Here is an 18,475-nt window from a genome sequence, read left to right as displayed (position 1 = left end):
TACCGTGTTGTGGACTGCTCGGAGATTCCAAAATTTGAAGCGCCAGTTATATTTGAACATCCGAACAGTGCACATCGTTTGACATGGGTTTGCTAAATGTGTTTAGTACGAGTGCGATCGTGGTTTTAGTTCTCCTTCAGCTCAAGGCATGCAGTACAACATCCAACGGTGAGAGTGATTTCGTGCTTGATTTGTAATCTACAAATATGTGTCTATGTTCCTTTTGGTGCTGTACCTGAATCTTTTATAGATGATTACCATCTGATGCCTCCACTATTTGAGTACGAAAACATGACCAGCTGTTTCGAACGGCATCGAACCAGCCTTTACTGTGTCGTCAAGACGGTTATAAAACCAAACAAAAGCTCCGACATTTGGCGCGCCATAGAGGTGAGTGCCAGATGCCACCTGATGATCGTTGATTCCGTCTCCGCTGAAGTGGTTCGAATCTCATTCTAGAAATACTCAAAACATCCATCCTATCACGAGCATTCTCTGCTCGATCGAGGCCTGTGCGTAGACGCTTGCGTTGCCATCGTAACTGATTTAGATCCGACCAACATAGCCAACTTGGATACCGAACGTGTGTCAGTTGAACCATACGTAGGTGGTTATGAAGTGTTTTATTGTCGCTCATCAGCACGGTGCTTACGGTTTACTCTCCCGCTTTCAGCATCTTCTTTCGATTCCCTCAGAAAGAGACCTTCCACAACACCAGGCACGGTATGGTAGGATCTTAAACGTCTGCATCAACTATCAGCTTCAAAAACGGTATAATCTGTCCGGTTATTCGGAGCTAGAGCGTTGCGTAACAGTTGAAACCCATCGTCCAGCGCTCGATGCGTATCACATAGCGTTTATGCTGATCGTTCTGTCTCTCATCGGTGCTGTTGTCATAGCAACATATGCTGACTTTCGACCAAATCCTTTCAACGTTAATAACAACCTGGACAATTCGTCCCAAAACCAGCCTGCCGTTGATGGCCTCCTGATGGAGTTTTCCCTGCGAAGGACCTGGTCTCAGCTCGTCACTGCACCTCGCTCGGATCTGCAGCGTGATTTTGCCTTCGTCGAAATCTTCCGCATGCTATCTGTGTTCATCATTCTGGCCATACACGTGTTGATGTGTTTCACGGCCGCACCGACGGCAAACATGCGCCCGCTAGAGGAACTGTTTGGGCTTGTTCCCTCGCTAATAGCCGTCAGTATATTTCCCTTTCAGGTGCACACGTTCTTCACGATCAGTGGCGTTATGCTGGCGGTGCACTTTCTGGAGCTCACCAAAACCAAGGCTCGCGTTGGTTGGTCCTTCCTGTGGAAGGGTATTGTGATGCGCTATTTGCGCATATTTCCCGTGCTGTTCGTCCTGTGGCTGTACCAGGCGTCCTGGTTCGATCGACTTTCACAAGGGCCCGGCGATTATCGGTTCTTCGAGCTGGAAAAAGACAACTGCCGGACGAACGGGTGGTTGAACTTTTTGTTTTTAAACAACTACTTTCGATACAACCACATGGTATGAACCTTTGCTCTTGTGTGGATCAGCATTGAATTAAATAGCATTTTTTTTGCACTAGTGTATGCAACAAACGTGGCACCTGGCGGCGGATTTTCAATTCTTTATCGCTGGCCTGATATTCCTGCTGCTTGTAAGCCGACATCCGCGGCTACTTTGGCCAATGGTAACACTTGTAACGACCCTCTCAGTAGTAGCACCGATCGTGAACCTCTACCACCACAGGCTACCCGGGGTTATCCTGTCCAATTTCAAGTGCGCTTCTCGAGTATCCTTTCAATCAAAGAAAAGATGACTAACTCTCTCCACCTCGGTACCTATCTTCCAGACAATTACGATTTGTTTTCTACGCACACCGCACTCTGGAGAACGATTACATGCTCGCACATCCGCACACTTGCAGCTATTTTAGTGGCATATTTGCTGGACTCGCTTACCAAAGGTATAGGGCGTCTTCGGTTACCGGTCTAACAACGGGAAGGACCGCATGGCTGTTACGGTGGGTTCCTCCATCGATGGTGCTCCTACAGGCGGCACTAGCACCTCTGTTCTACGATCTGGACTACAGCCAACCGCTGCTGTGGAATGCAATCTATGGCGCATTGCACCGTTGTTGCTGGGGCGCAATGTGTGCCATCGCTATCCTGTACGGTGCAACCGTGTGGCGTGGCCGTCACTCGTGGGTACATTTCCACCCGGTTCTGTTGGTGATCAGCAGACTTTCCTTTGGCGTTTTCATGGTGCAGTTCTGTGTGTTGAAGGGCCTAGCACGGAATGCTACCGGAACGGGAGTTCCTTTTGACTGGGGAATTTTTGTAAGCATACCACACACCGACACACGTGACAAACTTTCATTACAGGGCTTCTTTTTGTTTGCAGTTCGAGTCAATAGCTTATACGTGGATCGTTTGCTACAGTGCAGCGATGGTATTGGCTTTGATGGTCGAGCTGCCAGCCGCAGCCATTTTTAAGCGCGTGTTCGGTAAGACGATCTTAATGACTAAAGTGCACTTTTGATGATGATTAAATTTGATTATCTAATTTACAGGATCTAAAAAACAAGACATCAGCAAGCGAACAGTTAAAAACAGCCTAAAATCTGATTAAATCTAGCACTTGCTGAGTATTATCATAAGATGCAGAAGGATAGCTTTCTAAAACACAAACTTTCCACATTCTTTTTGTTTTCTTTGTAAGAATCAAAGTTAGCTACCGTATTTGGATGCATTGAAAATCACTCTCGTTAACAATTCACAATTAAATGCTAGCAAATATATTATATGCTCCCATTTTGGGCTTTTTATCAGCGATTTTCGCTCCCGTTACTTCCTTGTCCGTTCGCTTTCAACTGATCTGCTGCTATTACCGAAGATATCACAGAAATGCTGTTCGATTCTTGTACGGAGGATGTTTTCTCCACCACTTCCTTTTTTCTGCCCGAATCAAGCAGTACCTTGAGCAGCATATCGAACGGTTTCTCCACGAATAAAAACACCACCAGTGCGATCGCGTACGATAACATGAATGTTGAGAAGAATGTAGTAACCTACGAGAAGCAATATGAAGGTAAGTATTTCTGAAAAAGGATCTAGCACCTGTTTAACACTCACGACCAGCTGACGATTGATGCGCGTATCCTCCGGGTAGTTAGCGAAAACGATCTTCAGCACCGACATCTGCACAAGATAGAACCCAAAACCGAGCCGTGCCATCGCTCGACTGAGCGCATTTCCCCGCAACCATCGTCGAATGGTTGAATCACGATCGTGGAATGCGAGCAGCAGCATGATAAGCGAATAAAACACTGCTATGGTAACCTTGTGCGCGCCGGACACGACCGCCATCCAGATGGAAGGTTTGGAGAATTGCATAATGTTGTAGATCGGCGCATGCAACGCGAAGCAGACCATCAAAATACACGACATGGTGAACATTCTGCGTATCTGGAACGATTCGAAGAGCAAATGTAAGACTTGAGATACTTCTAGTTCTATGGCATCGTAGGTGTTTTGCTCATGATAGATGCAGTACAGTTACAAGCGGTAGGACAATATCCTTGTTCGTGGTTTTATGGTAGAGCAGCCCGATGATCATTCCGGCGAAATACGCTGCAAAGTGCATTTCCGTCACTTGGTACGATGGGACGAAGTACCGATCGTACCAAAGCTGATACTCGTTGCCTCTGTGAAGCAAATATACGCATGAAATTGTGGCTAATTACGGGTCCTATAGCATGGTTTTAATTACTTCAACGTCAGCGGCATCATGGCGTCCACCGCGTGCACGTAGGTGTTCACCATTGGCATCACAAATCCCAGCACACCTAATGGCACGATCGTCCACAGCGTGGCCTTTGGGAATCGCCACAGAAACGTCAGCAGCGCTAGGCCAACGACGAACAGTTGAAAATCCGCTGCCAGGTACCACGTGTGGATGAGACACTGCTCCTCGGGCTGATAGTAGTTGTTGATGTACAGAAAGTTGATCCACCACTTTTTGCGACAGATAAGCCGCACCTTTGACATGATTCTGTAACCCGATGGTGTCGTTTGGAACGTGTCGTAGCGAGACACGGTGAACAGCATCAGAACCGCGTACACGGGAAACGATCTACGAGAGAGGGTATTTTAACGTCGTGGATTTATGGCAAACTATTCTTCCTTGCCTAAGATAACGATTAGCAAGTCCCTCCCACAGGATACCGAGGCGGAAGCGCTTGTTTTCCGTGTGCTGTAGAAACTGCACCGTCAGGAGTAGCCCGCTGATGCAGAGGAATACATCCACAAAGAACGGGCTCAGCGAGAAGATCATCTGCGTGGCGACATGTGACGAAAACTGTGAAGAAAAATCAACAAAAGTCAATAGTGCCGGGGAACGTAGTTAAAAGGACGTTAAAGGGATCCTGTTGAACCTGTTCCATCGCCAGTGGGTTCTGTGAGGTGCACATTCCCATCCCAATCAACACGTGCATCAACAGTATCAGGCTCATCATCAGCACCCGAAGCATATCAATAAAGTCCAGATCCTGCTGGTACTGGCAGCGCGTCGATTTGTGCATGAGTCGAGCCCAGTTTCGACGGATTGAGAAAGCCGTTGCCAGTGTCGATGCTGTTGGGATAGAAACGGACTAGAGCTAGTTCTGCGTAAATCCGGATCGCCGTGATCGTATACAACTCGATCGTCAACATACCACGACTTTTCAGTGGACTAGTATAATGGTTCTCATCGGCGGAAGCTCGTGCTAGCTTGCTATCGTACCACTGAGAGCCAATCGCAAGTGTAACCAGTGTTGCAAGCAGTGTTAAATAACAAACATCGAGGATGTCTAAGGGTAGGAACACAAATTGCCTTTTTATCCTCCCAAATAAACCCGTGCGCTGATGGCTTACCCAGTGGACGATGCAGGTTGTCGTTGGTGGTGCATTCCTCTATCTCAGCGTATCCGGTGAGGTTGTAGTGTTTGCGAAGATCATAGTTTTGGCACACGTTGATCATATGACCGTACGATTCACGATATTCCGTGACATTGGGTAGCAACCAGTCGGAAATGGTAAACTGTAATGTTGCAGAGAAAAAGCTCACATTTCAAACTGATTTTCTAATGCTTTCAAACATTTGGTATTGATCACGATCACTCGTTCGTCTAACACATGAGCCTGCATGCGCTTGTCACCGAACTTACCCGTTTCGACACATTAAACTTTGGCACATAGTAATTGTGGGCGGAAGGACCAAGCTTTTCCAGCACACTCGCACACCGCTCGAGACACACTCCGCGCGTAAGCACATCGTGGTTGTATTGAAACGTGTATTTGGAATATTTCTGCAAAAAAAAATATATACGAAACCACACGATCACAATCGGTCAGCACAAGGACCTTCTCGTACACAGCGCTTACTTTAACAAGCCCCCAAATTTCCGACCGTGCGTCCGGTTTAATCACCACCTTCGCAATGCAGAACACACCCCGCGGTTTGTTGTGCAGACACTGCTCGATGCTGTCGTACACGTGCAGCGCCGGGATTCGCCAATATTCACTTTCTGTAACACGACCGAAGAACTAGAGCGCATCAGAGCCCGCCCGTGATCGCTATCAATTAACATCGCCCACCGCTCACCGTTATAGCCGAACAGCACATCGAACGCCTCGACGGGTGCTGGCAGATGCCAGACGACACTAAGGATCACACCGACCACGGCACTGAGGGTCACCGGAGACACAGGACATCGGTGTGGATAGAGAGCGAACTTCATCACGGTCGGCCTGGGGATCCTGTGGCACTGTAGAGCGAACTCCTCGAGATCTAGAAGCGATGCGGCACGCTTCACCGTCTAACGCTAACTGACGGGGCGTGAGGACTGGGCAGATAATTGATCGCACCGATCGTGATGGAACCGGGTGTTGCGAAGTGAACGCCGCCACGCGGAAGGTGGCGCATTTATCCAACGGTGCGTAATGTACTTCTGTTGTAGCGATCGAGCGATCGGCGCGATCGAGTAGTCACTGTCACCTGGTTGCTTGGATTTCTTTTCATTCTTCAATGAACACTGCAGCTTCAACTGTGGCCCGGAATAAACCTAAATGTGCTACAATCCATTGACAAAAGTACTTCCATTAAGCTAAAGCTCTTTCAATAGACTCACTGGCGCCTGGTTGGGATTAGGAGTACCTTTAAAATGTTAAACCGCGCGTAAACAACCATAAAACTGCCACGCTTCATTGGGCAGCTTTCTTCGCGCGATCGTCTAGCAGGTGCGTTTTCCATTTTCTCAATTCGTCACGTTATTTATTTGCTTTCGATTTCATCCCACCCAGACGCGGTGCTCTTAATCGAGCCCCGTTACGAGCGGTTTCTATGCGCTCGAATCTGCGGAAGAGCAACCTGCCGGCTAAACTCGTTTTGCGTAACATTGACCTAGTGTTTCAGGAGATTAGTACGGGTTTCCACGCACCCTAGTCGGATGGCGTGTTGTGATTTAGGCGTGATCTTGTCCACCATAAGAGATTTGTTTTCGAACAGCTCAAACCAACCAGCTGGTGGGGCGTGAATTCGCAATTCAGGGAACTGGTTTTTGTTGCTACTTTAAAATTCCGGTCCGTGGCTATGCTAATATGGTGCAGCAAATTTCTTTTGCTTATCTTTCCTTCGCGCGAAACTCGCTTAAGATGAGTTAGAACGATGCAACGGTTTCAACAACAAAAAATGGAATATGTCGGCCTTGAACCGAATGGACTGGATCCAATGTCGAGACAACGGTTTCGACATAAATTATAAAACGTGCGTCCAGCCCGTGTGGTTTTTCAAATATCGATAAACTTTTGCAGATGCATTATGTGGCTTTTTTTATCACACTATTCCACAGGGCTGCTTCTTTCACAGCATAAACAATCGAAAGCACGTACGAAAGCTGGAATTAACGGGCGTTATTCATGGGGTAAACCTGCGAGTGAACCCTAACTTGGGCTCAACGCATAATACAATAATTGCCCTAGTGCGAGAGTTAAACAAGAAGGGAATTGTGGGCATGGAGATGATTAAACACACAAACTCTCAGCGGATGAGCCCATGGAATACCCCATTGCGTCAGGATGTTATACGCGTCTTGCACGCCTAGAAACGCACGCCTCTCTACGAAGCATTTGACACACTGCCCCAAAATGGATTCCAAACATCGGTTAGGCGCCTCGTGTGTGCGCTCCGCTAATTGTTTGAAAGCGAAAGTGTCGGAAAACGGTGGGCCAGTGTTGAGGGTTTTTTTTTTCGGTGGGCAATTTTCGCGAAACCACATCAAATTCGTGCCCCATCAAATGCGTTGCCTCTGTGTGCAATGAGAGTTTTTGTTGATGATGCCCGCTAGTGCTAATGGTCAGTTTGAGCTAGCCTAAACAATCACAGACCCAAACGAGGAGTGAAATTAACAAATGTACCTTTGGAGATTGAAAGTAAAAAGCACCCTTTAGGTGTTGGCTTTGCATAAGACGCCACGAGGACCGAACAGCACGCGGCTCCATGCTCAATCGCCTAGCGAATTGCTAATATCTCAAGGTCATCAGCTGAGCACTAGAAAATTGTGGGTTGTGAGGCGCCGAACTCACCCCTTTCTGCGACGCGTAACGTCACGCATCGACTGCCCGCTAAACCGGTTTGCGTGCGACGCATTCGCGAACCCGCGGGCGTTTATTATCGCGCCGTGAACTTGGAATTTGTTGAATGAAACATGCCGGAAGAGATCCGGAGTTAGTAGAAAGAGTCTTTCACTAACCATTCAACAATGCAGAGACCGTTGCTAAGGAACGCAAACACAGCACATGTAACGGTGTGAAAAACATTCATGGCATGCTTTGTGAATCTATTCTATGTTGCGTTATGGGTGTTGTGTACTTTATTTTTTTGAACTACTAAAAGGTATACTAGTCATTATTTTGATACAGATCACCCCACTTTTCCTATTAACCTCAAACCCATCTCGATGACCGGTGATTGCCGAGTTATGCACTTAGAGATTAACCTTGCCTCAGACGAATTAACGTCGTACACGACTTTAAAGACGCGAAACAATCTACTGCACGTGCCACCAGTCAGGATCAATCAGTGTAACTAGTCGTACCTTTGATAGAAACATTGATTAACATATTTTACTGGAGTTTGCTGCCGATATGGCTTCCTTTTAGAGAAAATAACAGCATGGGCTAAATCATATGGTGAAGCATTGAATTTTCCTTGCCTTCATTTGGAGTTTCAGTGCAAAAGGAACGAACACTACACTGTGTCTAGAAAAATCTGCGTCCTGTTTGCGTCAACACGCCGCGAGGTATTTGAATATAAAGTGGGAGGTTAAATATGTCGCACGCAATTACCACTGCTGAGGTTTGAGCAAATTTGAATAATACCTTTTAATAAAGGAGTTCGTGCTAGAAAAACATAACATTGCTGCTTAGCCTCGTTGAATTCTAGATCCAAACCGTTGCTTGCGAATTTGTTTCTTGTCAGAAAAAGCGTTCCTTCCTCAGAAGTGCAACCTTTTTGTAACGATCAACCCCATTCACATGCGTTCTGTGGTATACGGTTTTATTTTATCATGTTAATGTCTTTATAATGCAAGCAGCTCGCTTTAAGAAAATCGCTCACTCGCCTTTAACGACTTCATGCATATATCGCACATTCGTATGCGTGTCACTAGCGGCGCGGCTTTTGAGGAGCTACAACCGACATCCCACATCGCATAGTTTGCCACCGTGAGAATGCTCGTTATGATGCTACGGACACATTTTATCTTGATCGCATAGATACGGTGCACTTCAAGGAACTTCCTGATCGCAAACGCTTATTAAAATGTCACATTTTAAGCGAATACGAGAAAGGGATCTCATATTTGCTCTGATGACGATTACCGGTATAATTGTGTAACCGTAGCCAGCCATGGAAGTGAACTAAACCGGATCATTTTTCCACCTGTGGTTGCCGATGGAAAGGGTACGCGTAAATAGATAGTCGTTTAAACCTGTATAATCATATCGCTAAACAAACCAATTGTACGTCAATGGTGCTAACTTGTAGACAGCGGCAGACAGGTATCGCACCGTTGACTTACTGTTCCGATGATTGATGTAGTTTTAATTGCATTTGTACAAGCCAACCTTTGGTATAATACTATCTACTTATGAATGTATGATATGAATGTTTGTATATCTTTGTACAATTTCACTTATAGGCCTTGTTAGGGTCACCAGTGCTGATTGAAATTCCCGAAAAAGATGACAAAAAGAGAGACATAAACTTAATAAAGCTTATATCGCAATCAGCCAACGACGAGAATTGCATTGCTGCACCATGAGGTGCAAATGTTTTGATAATCCCACCCACAAAAGTTGGACAAAAACAGCACTATAATTTCCTGAGCACTAAGATTCTTTATGCGAGACGAACAAAGCTTTCATCTTAAACGAAAGATTTTGTGGACTATTTTAACATGAAAGCATGTCTCAAGGAGCCTGTATCCAGCTGATAACTCTTTGCAAATGATCTCGATCGTCATTCAAGGGATATTTTGAAAATTGCGAACGATTCCTTCTCCCTTCCACGAATTGTTGAATTTCATTGCTAGCTCCGGAAACAGTCTCGATTAAAACAAAAAAAAGGATTCTAATCCCTAATGAATTGTAAATATACATTTTTTTTTGGCCAAAACTGTATAATCACGGTCTCCTTCGAACAACGCCGTCGGTGACGCACGTTTATGGAAAGAACACCGGGTATCATCGCGCAAATCAGCTTGAGTTATAATAATTAAATTCATCTTCCACTCATGAACCTTTCCAGCAGTTTCCGTGGAAGGAGCGTGGGCATACACGAAAGGAAAACCCAAAATATTCCGCTTTGCCCATGATAATGAAATTACTTCTCATTAGCTTTCAAGCTACCGCCATGAAATACTAAATTATCACACGCAGCGTGATTTATGCATGCGGAAAACAGTACAATCACTAGAGCGGTCTACCGCAAAAGCGTGACAATCGAGTGAACGATGAATCCAGGGTTTTAAGGTCAAAGACATCGTTACGCACAATTTTGCTTTACACAACATCAACCAGCACGATACGCCAAGGGCACCGCCGGTCTACTTCTGTCCATCATCGAGGCAACGGAAAGGAAGCTCTCACGAAAGACTTGTTACATGTGCTGACGGTTCGTTTTCAGTTAACGCTAGACTAACGGCCAGTGATGCCGCCAAAGGGACAGCTAATTAGGTGAGTTTCGCTCGGTTCTGTTTGAAGAAAACGCACATGCAGGCACATGTGGCATAATATTAATTTAATAGCAAAGTTGGTCGATCATACATTTTGCAAGACAAATTTAACAATTTCAAAAGCCGTAGACGAAGATTGGCCAAGCTACGACACAAGGATTGGGCCTGGTCCTATTCACGATTCTAATTTCGTTTCCATCGTTGGTTCCACACGACGCTCGGCTGTACTATTTCGTCCATTTTGTTCTAGTTGTATCTCTTCTTTATAGACATTTTCTGGCAAACAAACAGAGAGGAAAAACATCGGCAAATGTTAACGCCACACTCGTTCATTGAATTTAATCATTCTGCAACACGTACCTTGCTGGTAGAAAAAGAGAACTTTCTGGATGTTGGAAAATGGCTGCTCCACCAGCAGGCACATTAACGTGCCCATGATGTACGCAAGCACCAGCGTGGACGAAGTCGAAACGAGCTTAAAATACAAAAAAATGTCGGGCAAAAAGAGCACCGTTTCCGGCGATGTTTAGTACCGATTTTTTGTTATATCCCTAACCCATACGCGGGAATACCTACAATTCTCGTATCGCTGACGTATATCGGTTGACGAATATTGCCCAACGTGACGCGAATCACAAACAGATGGCACAGGAACACGCAGTACGTCACTTTCCCGAGCGGCCGAAAGATGGGATTACTGAGCATGGCTCGGAGGAAGCCTTTGCAAAAGGGCAAAAAAGGACACACGCAATATCAATCGACTGTGTAAGGGAGGGTTTGATTTTCCACCTAAAAACTGGCCACTTACCACCGACGCCGAATGCTAGCCCCACGAACAGCACGCCGAAAAGTGCGCCCCAGAGATTCCTCGAAACCGCCGCATACAGTGCGATCCAAAGCGCGGGTTTCTCAAAGTCGTACGCGTAAAATACGTACGCCGAAAGCAGCAGGACGATGGCGACTGGTAGGGCCGTGTAGCAGAGCACTTGAAAGCCCTAAAAAACACACACACAGAACAACCGCAACAGCGAGTTTGACAGTGTGGCTTTGTAAAAAAAAATAAACTTCTTGGCATCAAGTCTACTCACCCGGTGCCGGGTGGCGTCGAATTCAGACCGCTTCAGCTTATGGTACATCAAACCGGCCATCAAACCGGCCAAATACCCGCCAAAGTTGGTGTGCGCCGGGATGTACATGTTGCGGTACATCGCGTCATACCACAGCACGTACTTGAGAGCCCTTCGGGGGGTTGTAAAGAACCGTATGAATGTGAACGATCTCGTATCAAATGTCCATCGGTGCGGACTTACTCGGGTCGCAGGATGACGACGCCTTCGAAGCGGTTGACGTACGTTACGATGGCCGGGGTTAGGATCGCGGCAAGCGTGGCCAGAGCTAGCAGGGGTTTCAGAAGCTTCGGGTAGCGCCAGGTCACACCGAGAAGGGCCAATCCCACCACGAACAGCTGGAAATCCGTCGCCAAGTACCAGGTCTGCTGGAGGCACTGCACATAAAACACACCCCGTAAATAATGGGTTAAATGGAAAGCGAGTTCCCTTCAATGACATGCCACAGGGTGTCATTTAGACGTATTCGACGAACTCGAACGTCACAAACGAACCACGTCGGTCGCTGCATAAAGGAGCTAATTGTAATTAAAATAATCGCAAAATAAATGCTCCAGCGGAAATTTAAATGCAAACGAAGTAAACCCCACGTAAAGGTACAGAACAGGGTGCAAATGACATCGACCTCCCCATTGGTGGTGATAATGATAAGTGCAATTAGGGTCCTTTCGCCTTTCCACGCTCGATGACGCTCACCGGTTCCGATACGGTGAGGTAGTTGTTCACGAACAACGCGTTCGCCCACCAGTTGCGCCGGCAAAAGGTGCGCTCCGTTTCGGCCACTCGCCTCCAGATGGGACCGTCCTGTAACCGCACCAGCCAGGATGCGTCCAGCAGCACCATGAACCCGTACACCGGAGCTAACCTGAAGGAACGTGAAAAAAAAACGTAATGAAAAGGACGATAAAGCTCGCCAACTCGCTGCTCTGACGTACCTAAAGAACCGGTAAAGGATGCCGCGTGTGAAATCACCCCAACCGAAGGACCGTTGGCGGTCAGCTAGGTCGATGAAGTGCACCGCCAACAGGAAACCGCTGATCGTGAAGTACGTCTGCACCACCGTGATACCATTGAATACGAGCATCGTGATGAAGCGGCGATAGTTCTGATGGAGACGCATGGTTTTTGACACATGTTTCGAGGGTTTTCTCTCTCTCTATCTCTCTCTCTCACCAGTTCCACGTACTGCGGGTTTAACAGCGGAAAAATGCAATTAAAAAGCATCGAGTGGCCGGCGATGACGAGGTACATCACGAGGAACCGTACCGACTGCAGGAACCGCAGATCCTTCGGTGTGGTGGATGTCTTTCGTCGGGACGCCGTCAGAAGGTGCCAGTTCCGGGGCAACGAGAACGTCACCAGCAGGCAGGACACTGTACACCGTGAAGAGAACAAACAACAACAAAAAAATGGTAGCACAATTGTCACGCTATCGAATCAAATATGCTTGGCACACGTACGACGGCTTACGCCGGGACGTCCCACCCCAGATCGATAGTAATCTCCTAATCCATCCGTTAGCCTCGGTGTGGGTGGTTTTGTGCGGTAACACCGATGGCAATCGTACGCCGTGGAAACCACCGTCAGGCTGATAACCACCCCCAGGACGCACAGAAAGGTGACCTCAATCGTATCTGCAAATGTGAACAAAAAACGCAAACACGTGCCCACGAACACGTGGTGGGAGTGGGATACATTTTTCATCATTTATCTGCTTCGGTTCGTAAGGACGCGTGGCTCGTCACCTAGCGCATCCGACGGTGGACCAACGGTTCGTCCTTCCATGGTCGTGGTGCAGTACTCGACCGTTGAGTAGGCCATCAGGGCGTACTGGCGTCGCAGCTCGAAATTGACACATTGATTGGCTAAACGCCGGAACCGGATGCGCCAGTCTAGCGCCTCGCGGAACGTGTTCGGATCGAACGTGATCTGGGGATGGACAACGGGTGGAAAATGCTTCTTATTGCTGTCCGATGGGGTTGCTATGCACACACTTTTCGATTACCTCCTGAGAGTCGGCGGCTTCGAACTCGGGCTGATAGTATTTCATCTGCGTACGCCGATCGTACTTGCCCATTAGCTGCTGGCAGCGGTTCATGCAGAGACCTCGCTGCACGCGATCATGCCGGAAACTGCGCTTGGTGTCGGCGGAAAACTGCTGTATCACGGACCAGAGCGGGTTGCTGGTGTTTGGAGCGATCCAACCGTCCACCAGACAGTACGTGGCTCGGACGGGAAACTCCTCAAGGCAACGGTCGTAATCGTCGTACTGGTAGAGCGGTGGCATCTGGTAGTAGGCCGTGACTGGACGTGTGTGTATTTTTTTTTACACGCAGTCATACCCACCGGACAGGTGTTGATGATAGAACCATTAAACGAAATGCAGTTACAGTACTTGAATGTTATTGCTTGTAATGCAATGCAAGGGAATTTCTGATAGCTTGGAGCACATGGGTATTAGAGTACACGGAAGCAAATAGTGCGAAATGAACGATGTGATTAACGTAAAGTGACATGTGCGTAGTAAAATGTAAGCAGAGAATAGTTAATGTGAGCTCTGAGCGATGTGATGTGAGAAAGTAGTAGGCTGTGAAATGGCATAAACTTGCGAAAGCGTTATTCAGTTAAGGAGAGTTCAATTAATTGATTCAATGTAGAATTTTAATTAATTCCAACTCACTAGAAGTTTCTTAAACTTAGACCGCAATTATTTCCATTATTCATTCATTTAATACTGGTGTAAATGCTGTTAATGTGTATTCATTTTAACGGACAAATAAATCTCGATATTTTCAAAATATGGCTACAAAACAGCTAACGCTCAAAATTGAGACCGCGCAAAACGATTCGAATCGAAGGAAAAAGTATGGGATTTATCATAGGATCGTATGACTTGAAGAGGTAGCCTGGCAGTACTCATTACTAGTAGTTATTATATGAACGATTAGACCAGGCACATGTAGCCTTCTTGACGCGGTTTAAATGAATAATTTACATAATGCACATGGGTGCGTAAGTATATAAGCAGGATCATCGATAGTATCAGGAGCGTGCAGCCTCCTCGATGAATGTTCTCGAGCGACGTGATTGGTCTAACCGCACTATGGACTGACGCGTACGACAAAAGGACACTGCATTTCTTAGCGGTGTAATATAATCTGGTGTCGTACAAAAAAGGTATTCAAAGCTAGTGAGAATATTGAATTCCATCACAGAAATTATTCGCATACAGTTTTCTTCCTTGTTTTACGTTCAAAATAATACTTGACGGCGGAAAAACAACATAAATTCTATTTAAATCTCACAACTTATGACCACCAAGATCGATACGGCCATCTCATAGTGTGCTTAGAGCAATGAGATCGAAGGTAAATAAGATGGGTTGCAGATTATCACGTGCTAGAGCGATCGACGATATGTGCTGATAACATTAGAGGGAGAAAGCAATCATATTTGCCAATGCGTGGGAGCGAGAGCATCTCTGGAGTGACCATCGAGATCGCTTGCCCAAGGTATCAGCCAGGTGCAGCCTCCTTGACGCATGCTCTCTCGGTACTAACGAAGCCAGAATCCATCAAAATCGGGCCGTTTTTGGGGTCTTTTTGGGGACTTTTTTGGGATATTTGCGAAATATCCAAGCACGCAGTCACTCTGTCCAGCACGAAGGCTCATTTGGCACTGCTGGTATGATTTTTTTGGATTGCAATTAAAAATGATTATTTCGCGTATGGATCGTGGGCGCGTGAACAGAAAAGCAAGATCATGCGCGCACTACTTCCTTGACGCACATGTTCATGTATTTCCGGAATATTCAAGCACATGATCACCGTCTGTGGCGAAGGCACATTTGGCACTGCTGATAAAATATAACTTGAAGGCAATTAAAAATTATCATTTGGCATATGGGACATGGGTGCGTAAGTACATAAGCTGGATCATCGATAGTATCAGGAGCGTGCAGCCTCCTCGATGGATGTTCTCGAGCGACGTGATTGGTCTAACCGCACTATGGACTGACGCGTACGACAAACGGACACTGCATTTCTTAGCGGTGTAATATCATCTGGTGTCGTACAAAAAAGGTATTCAAAGCTAGTGAGAATATTGAATTCCATCACAGAAATTAGTGGCATACAGTTTTCTTGTTGGTTTTGCGTGCAAAATTATACTTAAAGGCGGAAAAACAACATAAGTTTTATTTAAATCTCACAACTTATGACCACCAAGATCGATACGGCCATCTCATAGTGTGCTTAGAGCAATGAGATCGATGGTGAACAAGATGGGTTGCGGATTATCACGTGCTAGAGTGATCGACGATATGTGCTGATAACATTAGAGGGAGAAAGCAATCATATTTGCCAATGCGTGGGAGCGAGAGCATCCCTGGAATGACCATCGAGATCGCTTGCCCAAGGTATCAGCTAGGTGCAGCCTCCTTGACGCATGCTCTCTCGGTACTAACGAAGCCAGAATCCATCAAAATCGGGCCGTTTTTGGGGTCTTTTTGGGGACTTTTTGGGGATATTTGCGAATTATCCAAGCGCGCAGTCACTCTGTCCAGTACGAAGGCTCATTTGGCACTGCTGGTATGATTTTTTTGGATTGCAATTAAAAATAATTATTTCGCGTATGGATCGTGGGCGCGTGAGCAGAAAAGCAAGATCATGCGCGCACTACTTCCTTGACGCACATGTTCATGTATTTTCGGAATATTCAAGCGCATGGTCACCGTCTGTGGCGAAGGCACATTTGGCACTGCTGATAAAATATAACTTGAAGGCAATTAAAAATGATTATTTTACATATGGCACGTGAGTGCGTAAGCACATAAGCAGGATCATCGATAGTATCAGGAGCGTGCAGCCTTCTCGAAGGATGTTCTCGAGCGACGTGATTGGTCTAACCGCACTATGAACTGACGCGTACGACAATAGGACACTACATTTCTTTACGGTGTAATATCATCTGGTGTCGTACAAAACAAACATTCAAAGCTAGCGAGAATATTGAATTCCATCACAGAAATTAGTCGCATACAGTTTTCTTCTTTGTTTTACGTTCATAATTATACTTTTAAGCGGAAAAACAACATAAGTTCTATTTAAATCTCACAACTTATGACCACCAAGATCGATACGGCTATCTCATAGTGTGCTTAGAGCAATGAGATCGAAAGTAAATAAGATGGGTTGCAGATTATCACGTGCTAGAGTGATCGACGATATGTGCTGATAACATTAGAGCGAGAAAGCAATCATATTTGCCAATGCGTGGGAGCGAGAGCATCCCTGGAGTGACCATCGAGATCGCTTGCCCAAGGTATCAGCTAGGTGCAGCCTCCTTGACGCATGCTCTCTCGGTACTAACGAAGCCAGAATCCATCAAAATCGGGCCGTTTTTGGCACGTTTTTCGGCGTCGTTTTAATTTTTCGCGGAATATTTAAGCGCACGGTAACCGTCCGCGGCGAAGGCACATTTGGCACTGCTGGGTTGACCTTTTTCGATGGCAATTAAAAATGATTATTTTACATATTGCACGTGGGCGCATGAGCAGAACAGCAAGATCATCGATAGGATCAGGTGCGTGAGCAGAACAGCAAGATCATCGATAGGATCAGGCGCGTGCAGCCTCCTTGACGCATGCTCTCTCGGTACGAAAGTGGCCAGAATCCATCAAAATCGGGCCGTTTTTGGGGGCTTTTTGGAATTTTTTGTGGAATATTCAAGCGTACAGTGACCGTCCGTGGCGAAGGCACATTTGGCACTGCTGGTAAAATATAACTTGATGGCAATTAAAAATTATCATTTGGCATATGGCACGTGGGTGCGCAAGTACATAAGCAGGATCATCGATAGTATCAGGAGCGTGCAGCCTCCTCGATGGATGTTCTCGAGCGACGTGATTGGTCTAGCCGCACTATGAACTGACGCGTACGACAAACGGACACTGCATTTCTTAGCGGTGTAATATCATCTGGTGTCGTACAAAAAAGGTATTCAAAGTTTTCTTCTTTGTTTTACGTTCAAAATTATACTTGAAGGCGGAAAATCAACATAAGTTTTATTGAAATTTGACGACTTATGGCCACCAAGACCGATATGGCCATCTCATAGTGTGCTAAGAACGATGCAATCGATAGTAAATAAGATGGGTTGCGGATTATCACGTGCTAGAGCGATCGACGATATGTGCTGATAACATTAGAGGGAGAAAGCAATCAAATTTGGCAATGCGTGGGAGCGAGAGGCATCGGCGAGCAATTTCCAAGTGACTATCGATATTACAAGCCAAGTGGTACCAGCTGAATGCAGCCTCCTTTTCGCATGCTCTCCGGTTACAATCACTGGTTTTTGATAGCGAAATTTGACTTCGATTTCACTCGCCCAGCGGCGCTACAAATCACATCGAGCGTCTTTCGCTTATGATGTGTTGTGGTTTTGTAACGGACGGAGACGCAAGACTTTTTGAATTATGGTTTTTTAAGCATGTGCTGCTGCGTGGTTTCGTGTAAATTCGAGTAAGCATGTTTATTGAGATCTGCTGAAAATACTCACGGTTAAATGCAACATCCTGTCCACATGTGGTATCATTAATGCTCCTTCCACTTGAATCCGCAACGACTAACCCCAACGAAAGGCAGACGACAAACAACTCAACAACCATTCGAACCATTCCGAATTTTACCGATTTGCAGCACTCGTTGTCTGGAGATTTCAATCTCTCGAAAGGCAAAACGGAACTAATGGACGGCAGCCACACGTCTCGCCCTGGTAGCGGTCGTGAAAAATTCACACAAAAATGCAACATAATTCACTACTTACCCGTAATGGGTTGGGATTTAATTGGCATTCCACCCTGCGAGAGGGCCGAATCATCCCCCCTGGTGAGGGGTGTGTTTATTCGACGGACACAGCTTTCAATATATAATTAAAGCTGTCCCTCACCTTGGCCACTACAGCGAATGCCATCTTTAAGCGAAAATAGACGCTAAACGCAACAAAAAACCTGTAATGAAAAGCCCGTTCTAAGTGCATCGTAGGGATAGTTCCATTGTGGCACAGCAATTGTGTAGCATTCACCAT

The 18,475-nt window shown here is 46.2% G+C and overlaps 2 protein-coding genes across 2 annotated transcripts; both read right to left on the bottom strand.

Annotated features, from left to right (window-relative positions):
- Positions 1-1,822: 1,822 nt before the first annotated feature.
- Positions 1,823-5,768, bottom strand: LOC128724698 (nose resistant to fluoxetine protein 6-like). The gene is made up of 11 exons (XM_053818419.1): positions 5,633-5,768; positions 5,413-5,555; positions 5,196-5,336; positions 4,903-5,068; positions 4,704-4,838; positions 4,425-4,621; positions 4,179-4,348; positions 3,761-4,123; positions 3,545-3,695; positions 3,124-3,456; positions 1,823-3,059 (listed from the first exon to the last, which is right to left on the bottom strand). Exons 1-11 carry the CDS (start codon positions 5,766-5,768, stop codon positions 2,817-2,819), a joined length of 2,178 nt encoding a protein of 725 aa, XP_053674394.1. The 3' UTR covers positions 1,823-2,816.
- A 4,669-nt stretch (positions 5,769-10,437) lies between these two features.
- On the bottom strand, positions 10,438-18,065 carry LOC128724696 (nose resistant to fluoxetine protein 6-like). The gene is made up of 13 exons (XM_053818417.1): positions 17,948-18,065; positions 13,395-13,693; positions 13,135-13,318; positions 12,850-13,023; positions 12,563-12,762; positions 12,325-12,494; positions 12,086-12,254; positions 11,573-11,766; positions 11,351-11,501; positions 11,071-11,257; positions 10,839-10,981; positions 10,623-10,737; positions 10,438-10,538 (listed from the first exon to the last, which is right to left on the bottom strand). Exons 1-13 carry the CDS (start codon positions 18,063-18,065, stop codon positions 10,438-10,440), a joined length of 2,205 nt encoding a protein of 734 aa, XP_053674392.1.
- Between the last annotated feature and the right edge of the window lie 410 nt (positions 18,066-18,475).

Source organism: Anopheles nili, chromosome 3 (genome assembly GCF_943737925.1).
Source record: "Anopheles nili chromosome 3, idAnoNiliSN_F5_01, whole genome shotgun sequence".
In the NCBI taxonomy this organism is placed as follows: domain Eukaryota; kingdom Metazoa; phylum Arthropoda; class Insecta; order Diptera; family Culicidae; genus Anopheles; species Anopheles nili.
The sequence above is the reverse complement of the archived record's forward strand: the minus strand, read 5'-3'. Positions and strand labels throughout refer to the sequence as shown.

Bases quoted from the DNA above. Each gene is read 5' to 3' on its own strand.
- LOC128724698 (XM_053818419.1), bottom strand. From the start codon at position 5,768: ATGAAGTTCGCTCTCTATCCACACCGATGTCCTGTGTCTCCGGTGACC. The intron at 3,457-3,544 runs GTACTGCATCTA...GAATCGTTCCAG, and splicing joins TTGTCCTACCGCTTGTAACT to ATACGCAGAATGTTCACCAT. The intron at 3,060-3,123 runs GTGAGTGTTAAA...TGCTTCTCGTAG, and splicing joins GCATCAATCGTCAGCTGGTC to GTTACTACATTCTTCTCAAC.
- LOC128724696 (XM_053818417.1), bottom strand. From the start codon at position 18,065: ATGGTTCGAATGGTTGTTGAGTTGTTTGTCGTCTGCCTTTCGTTGGGG. The intron at 13,024-13,134 runs GTGACGAGCCAC...TCACATTTGCAG, and splicing joins TCCACCGTCGGATGCGCTAG to ATACGATTGAGGTCACCTTT. The intron at 10,738-10,838 runs GTAGGTATTCCC...TTGTATTTTAAG, and splicing joins ACGTCAGCGATACGAGAATT to CTCGTTTCGACTTCGTCCAC.